The sequence below is a fragment of the Ptychodera flava genome, chromosome 22 (genome assembly GCF_041260155.1).
Source record: "Ptychodera flava strain L36383 chromosome 22, AS_Pfla_20210202, whole genome shotgun sequence".
In the NCBI taxonomy this organism is placed as follows: domain Eukaryota; kingdom Metazoa; phylum Hemichordata; class Enteropneusta; family Ptychoderidae; genus Ptychodera; species Ptychodera flava.
Window position 1 is genome coordinate 28,954,492 of NC_091949.1, and position 8,420 is coordinate 28,962,911.

General features: G+C 34.0%; 1 protein-coding gene across 1 annotated transcript in view; it reads right to left on the reverse strand.

Annotated features, from left to right (window-relative positions):
- The window catches only part of LOC139123133 (SPARC-like), a 52,946-nt gene that overhangs the window by 1,576 nt on the left and 42,950 nt on the right, over nucleotides 1–8,420 (reverse strand). The window contains exons 4-6 of the mRNA XM_070689149.1: nucleotides 6,500–6,727; nucleotides 843–1,000; nucleotides 328–511 (exon numbers count right to left, since the gene is read on the reverse strand). Coding sequence (XP_070545250.1) covers nucleotides 328–511; nucleotides 843–1,000; nucleotides 6,500–6,727 — 570 coding nt within the window. The remainder of the gene's footprint in view (nucleotides 1–327; nucleotides 512–842; nucleotides 1,001–6,499; nucleotides 6,728–8,420) is intronic.

The window sequence follows — 8,420 nt, forward strand, 5'->3', positions numbered from 1 at the left end:
CTTACTACAAAGAGTATATATATATATATATATATATATATATATATATATATATATATATATATATATATATATATATATATATATATATATATATATAATATATATACATGTTAAATATATAATATATTTGTGTGTATCATAATATATATAACATATTATATATATATATATATATATATATATATATATATATATATATATATATATATATATATATTATATAATATATAAGTAAAAAATTGATAACAAGTAGAACACACATATATATATATATATGTGTGTATCATAATCTGTAAAACCTTGCTGTACAAGTACAGTACTTACATGATTCTACTTCCAAACAGTCAAACCATTCCTCAAGAGTAATTTTCTTGTTACTGTCAGCATCACAACCATTGAAGAACTTTGATGCACAATGTTCCAGTGGCATCAGGGCATATCGGAAATTCTTCAGATCACGACGATCCAACTTGCCATCTCCTTTACGATCTAACTCATTAAATTTCCACTGGAAAAGATCAAAAGTTGATATTATAATTTCTTTTCTCCTGAGTTCAATGCTGTACAAAAAGTGGACAGTCAGTGGATGAATAGCTCTTTTGTACTTCACAGTGTGGCAGGGTATCACTTTTACTGCATTAGATCTTTCCTCCAACATCGTACACTCCAATGATCCAATCAGACATACACAACCATTAAACTGGACCAAATGAAAGGAACATATCATAAACTATTAACGAATGGCAGTTCTGTTCACTTAACCAAATAAACTGAATGCATCACTCTGTTATAAACTGATATAAGGATTTTATCCAATACAAGAAGACTGATTCATCTACCTGAGCCAATGCTTGTCTTCTCTGAACACTCAGAGTGGAAATGCTGCTCTCCATATCAACAGTTCCAAATTCATCAACTTCCCGCAAATGTTGGAACCACTGTAACAACCGATGCGGAAACTGTGCTATTTCATCATTTTCACATCGATCTTGAGAAGCTGAAAAATAAAAAACATAAACAACAACTAAAATCAACTGAAGTTCTTTAGCAATCAAAATAACAACATAGAAGGATTCTGACATTTAATGAATAAACAGGACAACAGCCATAACTTTTGATAACATTTTCATTGTCTGTTCCATAAGACAAGTTTGTGTTTTATTTGTCTCCTTATAGTCTGTGAAAGTACACACTATTAGTATTGGCAATATGATACATGGTCTACAATTTGCCAATTTTCACTAAAGTTCAGTTATCAACATTGACATCCGCAGGCATTTCATAAATACCAGTTGTCTGACATTCAGACAAGTAGCAGTGTGATTTACAGACAGAAAATAAAAAAAATAGTGACAATATCACTGTTCGCTCCCATATAGTTATCAAAACAAGTCAACAATTGTATGAAACATGGACATACATATACAGACAGACTGACATACACAGACTGGCACAGAGTGATGACATTGACCTAAAGTGTGCCTTGGCCCATGGAGAGTGATAAAGATATAACAAACAGCTGAATGTAATGATAAAATAGTTAAGTATAGGCCTATACAGGCACTGAGAGTGAATATGTTACAGCAATTCGATTATGTTACACCAATTTGATTAGTTTCTTTTCCTTTTCTACTTCTGTGATAATATTTAAGACAATCAATCTGCAAGGCAGTTTATGTATTGACAAATATGTTATCTTTTACAAGCACACAGTAAACTGTCCTTGATTTTTCATTTACAATATTTGACATAGACTGAAATACATAACATGCAACCAATGTTTACACTTTGCCCATACACCAGATACATGGAGAAATTTCAACATACAATCATCAACTCAGAAACCCTACAGGAAAAAGTAAACATTGTTTTCTTCCAGAACAGCTGGTACATCCACATCTGGAACAACTTACAAACTTAACAAATTACACAAGGATGATGACACTAGAGATAGAGTTAAACTGTGGTGAACTTGACTATTCCTTTCAAATCCTTACCTAACTTGACATCTTAAACTAAAATACACTGCATGGTGGACCATTTGTTAAGGGATGGTGTCTGGAAGATCGATCTGCCAGGATTTTTTTACCGCATTTCAACACCAAATACAGTTTACCATATCAAATGCTTACTGAATCACCACATTATATACTCTTAGTTCCAGTAGGTATAAAATTACCCCCCAAAAAATCTTAAAAATACAAAATGAAAGATATCCCAGTAAAACTGAAAGTTTCGCAAAGTTGCCCCTAAAATTCAAAATTCCGGATTTCAACTTAATTTCACTATATCTTATTAACAAAAACCCTAAGGACCGGTTTACTAAATATCAAAGCAATCAGACTGGTAAATTTTGAGAAACAAATTTTTTGACCAAAAATGAGAAAAATTGCCCCCCCAAAATACAAAATTGCAGATTTCATCCTAATTTTAAATATATCTAATTAACATAAACCCTAGGAACCTGTACACTAGATATCAAAGCTACCAGATCAGAAGTTTAGGAGAAAAATTTTTGACCAAAAAGGCAAAATTGCCCCAAAAATAAAAAAAAATTGCCAGTTTCAACATACTTTCAATACATTATATTGAGATTAATCTTAGATACCTGTATACAAATACATGTATCAAAGCTATCAAATCAGCAGTTTTTGGATTAAAAATTTTTTTATCAAAAATTGAGAAAATTGCCCCAAAATTACAAATATGACAATATCAATACAATTTGTACAAGCATGACTGAGGTCATTCTGAGGAACATGAATATTAAGTTTCATAGCAATCAGACGAGCGATTTCAGAGAACAAGATTTTTTGACTAAAAACGGAAAAAATACCCTAAAAATACAAACATGCAAATTTCATCCCAATTTTTGCACACATAATTTGGAATACCTAAAGAAATCTGCATACCAAGTTTCAACCAAATCTGACCAATGCTTACTGAGTTTTAGCCATTTGCAGGATTTTTCCTTTTTCCCCCCTCATTTGCATATTTTTGGCACTGACATGTTCATTTGAACAAATTCACATCTCCACCCCTAGGTGCACCTGTACACCAAATACTAAGACAGTAGGTGCTACGGTTTAGGAGTTTTTGATGTGGACGGACTAACAGACATACATACATACATACATACATACACACAGACGCCATTTTGCCACCTTATACGAATACCTCCCATTTGCATATATACATATGCATATATGGGAGCGTAAAAACTCTGGAAAATTGATCAAAGTAAACCGGATAAATCTTTACAAATCATGACATAAAGCATCTAAAAATAGCTAAACATTATGTTTTGAATCCACAATGCCTGAAATCTTTACAAAATACAAGTGACATGATCCTACACTGTCACTGAATATAGTCCACTTCAAACACTTTAGAAACCCCTGAGACAGCTAATCACACAATCTTTTGTAAAACACTTCATACCTCAAATATTTGTTTAGGTCCAAGTATTTCTCATTGGGTGGAATTTCCCCAACAGCACAAGCAATAGTTTCTAAATACTTGTTTGTTCTTTTAAAACTATTTTGTATTCATCTGATGAAAATCTGATCTTCATCAGTCCATACTGTTTATATGTGTACTTTACAAAATCATTACTATTATCTTATTTTCGTATTATCACAGTTTAACTTCATGTTCAAGGGTACCTTTCTTATAGTTGTGGTAAAATATTCTAGTTCTTTGTACAAATAACTGATAGCATTCCTAAAATGGAAAAAGTAGTTTGAACAACAGTCAAATTGTACACCAAACACATGTAATGACAAACATCAATCTCAATGCTTACAATCCCCTCCTTTGACACTGAGGGCGCCCTTTAGATGGGTCAATACAGATCTCCACCAAGTTGTAAACTGTAACATTCAATATTTACAATGTAGGTCACCAGATAAGTTTTTCAATATCACAGTGTAAAGGCTAGCATAGACAATACCACTGATAGTTCATTTAAGAATTCTTTGCTTCAAGACTGATGTAAATCTCTGTCTGCAAATTCCTTACAAATACATATTCTCTTCAATTCTCCCAAGTCCTTCCAATGGAAAATTCCACCAAAGAGTGACCTTAGTAGACTCCACCAGCAAGACTTCCACCTTATTGACATAGTTTATATCCCTTACTGACAAGATTCTCCATGTCTGAATTTCAGACTATTTGACTCTAGGCACATTAATTTTAGACTATTTGACTCAGGCACAAATTTCAGACTATTTGACTCAAGGCACAAAATTTCAGACTATTTGACTCAAGGCACAAATTTTAGACTATTTGACTCAAGGCACAAATTTCAGACTATTTGACTAAAGGCACAAATTTCAGACTATTTGACTCAAGGCACATTAATTTCAGACTATTTGACTCAAGGCACATTAATTTCAGACTATTTGACTCAAGGCACATTAATTTCAGACTATTTGACTCAGGCACAAATTTCAGACTATTTGACTCAAGGCACGATGAATACCTGTCTAAGCAGACGACATTATGTCATCAATCATGACTCACAGTGAAAGGAAGTTTTAGACAATATAATTGTACATGTACCAACAACAATGTTTGATGACACTGTCCTTGTCAGCAACGAGTTGACTCTTTTTGAATACTAACTGATAAAATGAAGACATTTACCAAAGTGTGCTAGCTGTTTTAAAAGACCATTATACAGAACATAAAAGCTGATCTGAAAAGAATAAACAATACTGCACCATTACTACCATACCATCAACAGCAAGTCACCTCAATACTGCAGGTGATGACAAAAAAACTCTCTCTTGATTTACCAAACGACAGCACTTCTTTTTAATTTCAGCACACAATTTTTAGACTTGGAATTTTCTTGTCAATTGTAGCCTTTTAACCCTTATTCACCCCAATTTCCCTCTGTAGAAATCTAACTTTACCACAGAAAACAATGGGGTTGGTTAAAACCACAGCAGTGAAAGGGTCAAACTGACAGACTGACCTGACCTGAACTTTACAACCTTTCAGACAAATACTATCAAAATAAATGAATTTTAATGCTAAAGGTGGAAAAGACAGTGTGACTTCAATGTGAGAAGAACTGTAATGTATCTGGCAATAAGACAATCTTCATTGAGGATACTGTCACCACCATGTCCTAAGGACAATGGTCCACACATTTTGGTATGGCTCCTAAATAATTCAAAACCTCTCAACAGTTTGGTTGACACCGAAAAACGTCAAAGCCTCTGCAAAATTTGCTATAAATAGCATCAAGAAACTTTCAAACCTATCAACAGTTTGGTATGGCAGCCAAAAACTTCCAAACTTCCCCACAATTTGGGGCGGCATCTAAAAACGTCAAAACTTCTCCTCAATTTGTTATAGTGTTAACAAACTTTCAAACCTATCAACAGTTTGGTATGGCAGCAAAAATTTTGAAAACTTCTCCATAATTTGGTATGGCATTCAAAAACTTCAAAACCTCACCATAATGGTACCCTTAAAGTTTGGAGTACAGTACAAAAACTAAGGAGTGGTTCTAGACTACAAGGAACCTTTATCCAGTATGAGAAAATTGTCTGATAAAATAATGCATTTATGCATTTATCTATGCGGTAGGTATCATCCATTTGTTTAAGTGAGAAGAAAAGGCCTTAAAATCTTGTAAAGTTTGAAATCTCTGGCCACTCAATTATTCTTACCAACTTATCATCAAAAATTTACAAAACAGCCATGGTATAATTAATGTAAGGACTTTTTTAAAATCAAAAGGGGATTTATTTACATGAAAACATTTACTAGTTCATTTAATAGGAAATAATACACAGAAGTTAACACAAAATAATTTAATTGAGTAATGTGAGTGATTATACGATGCCTTTCATCTAGCCAAGTCTCCTAAACAGACTTTTTCCAAATAACAATATGGAGTTACATGTGACAGTTTATCAGTACGGATGTCAGCGAATAAATAAAAACAAAAAAAATAAATAAATAAATAATTAGGTTAAACAAACAAATAAAGCTGGAGAAACTGAAGTGATCAATTTTTTCAAAAATCACACTGAGCCTCCTAGTTCACATCAATCAATGTACAACTCTCATAAAATCTGTGGCTCCTGAGAGTTAACATCTGAGAACTCAGCTGTTCCAATTTATCTGATCTGTTTCCACCAGCATCTGATAAACGACAAAAACTTGCAAAACCTCTGAAATTGTCTGTTCTCTTTGTTGAGCTAAAACACACAACATTATAATTGCCAAAGCCATACTGTACAGGCAAAAACTGGCAATATGTTATACAGAGCAATAGGCTTTCAGATTTTCAATTAGCACATACCAGAAACACTACAAACAACATTTCCTGACAGCGGTCAGTCGCAACATGGTCCACGAAGTTGTGAATAATTGGTTTGGATCTCTTTGAGAAACCATGGGAGGTATACGTATTGTACCATTAGGTATTTCTAATGATGGTTAATTTTCTTGGAAACGACAAAGAGATCGTACTAACCGATACATTTTCCTTTGTAAGCAACTCCAATGTGTTTCTTCTTATTACAAGCTTCTAAGTGAAGTTGGCACAGATTGTCATACTGACGGCCATAGACACTGCACACTCTGTCCAGTTGATGCGGACATTCTGTTGGACAGACACAAGTTGCTGTCTTTCTGCCATTCTTTTCTACAACCTCACACATTGAACCTGCAGGCTTCTTGCATTTCTTAGTGGCACAGGGATCTGTTGAAAGCAAGATTGTTACATTATGAAAATATGTGATATAAATTGCCAGCAATGTGGCAATGGTGTCATGTTTTTACAAAGTGGCCCTGGCTTGTTGATAGCACAATTGCACACGTGTTGAACTTTGACAACAGTCAGAGCAGACATGTGAGAAACAGTTGTTAGTAATAGTATGTGACCGTGGAAACATTGACTGTACGTATATGAACTTCAACTTGTGTTACTTCTTGTACTAACGCATGGGATAAGATCCAAAACTTATTGTGTATCGCTATTCAATGGCACTCATCTCAACATTGGAGACAGATTGTCTGTAACTACAAAAAGACAAATTTCAACTTTGCACTCTGAGAGATGTAAAATTTACAAATCACAATAAAAATGCCTGCGGTATTTCAGAGTTTACAAAGTGCACAATGCAGTGTCATTGACAGCAAAGATCATATGGTTCAAATCAGCGGCCTTTGCCTGCTTCATATCATATGTACATTCCAAAGTAAAGTAATGACGTTGATGTCTAGAAGTCGATTGACCCACAAATCTTACACATACTCTGGACACACTCCTCTCTGGTACCGTTTGACTTCTAAAGTACCAGTATGTACAATTATTTCCTAAAAGTAATTACTCTAACACAAAGTACAATCGCCGAGATTGAATTGTTAAAAACAGATGTTCAAGATATTGTAACCAGCATTCTGAGTCAAATATACTGACATTGACAAAGTAGAGATTGCTTTGAATGTTAGTAATTTTTTTCTGAAGAGACCAATAGCTAACACTCATTCAGTGAAATTATTTGTGATAATTTATTACAATCAGCCACCTTGGGAATACAGACCTACTTGAAATTCTACTTTCAGCCTTATCATAAATAGAGACTGACTTGAACTGAAAGTTACATGTACCTCTTGAGTGCTGGACAATAAATCAAGAGGGGCATTATCAATGGAAACCATTTACAGCCTGTTTGACACATGTATTCTGAACTGCTTGCCTTTGGTTGAATTCCCATGAATTTAACAATTGTTTTGGAAGGATGAAAGGAAAGCCATGTAGAGACAAAATCAGTTGAATGGATTTAGGAAGACTTTCAAAATACATGAATAAAACCATCTAAGTGGTCAGAAACTCTTGTTGCATGCATTCAGCAAATAAAGACTGTTTAATCTCACACATGTAAGCGATGACAATGTTGCTATCTTGTGAAATGATGACAGTCAAGCAATGCTATTTAATCCTGGTCTACAGGGCTAATTACCAACTTACAGTAGAACAAGGAAGCCACAATGGATACAGTGTCACATACGAAGAGAGATTATCTAATCTGTTTTACAACTCTGTGAGGAATTGAGGATGCATCAGACTGTACTGGTCTCTATAGTGTTATAGACAGATAACTGGGTATAATCATTACAATGTGTACTCTAAGAATTTGTATTGATATCAAGTCTAATCCATTAATACTGCCAGCAAGATGCACTTGTTATTAATGGTATTCAGTGATAAAAAACATTTAATCTGTAGCTTGGCACCTTTCTTCATCCTACTGCACATGCATGCTGATAGCAACTACACATTCACATAAAGAAAACAGCACCACAAAATTGGTGGCTGTAACCTTACACTGGTGATCAAAATTTCAGTAAACAACCCCTCAATATGAATATTGGAAATTGCAATGCTATTC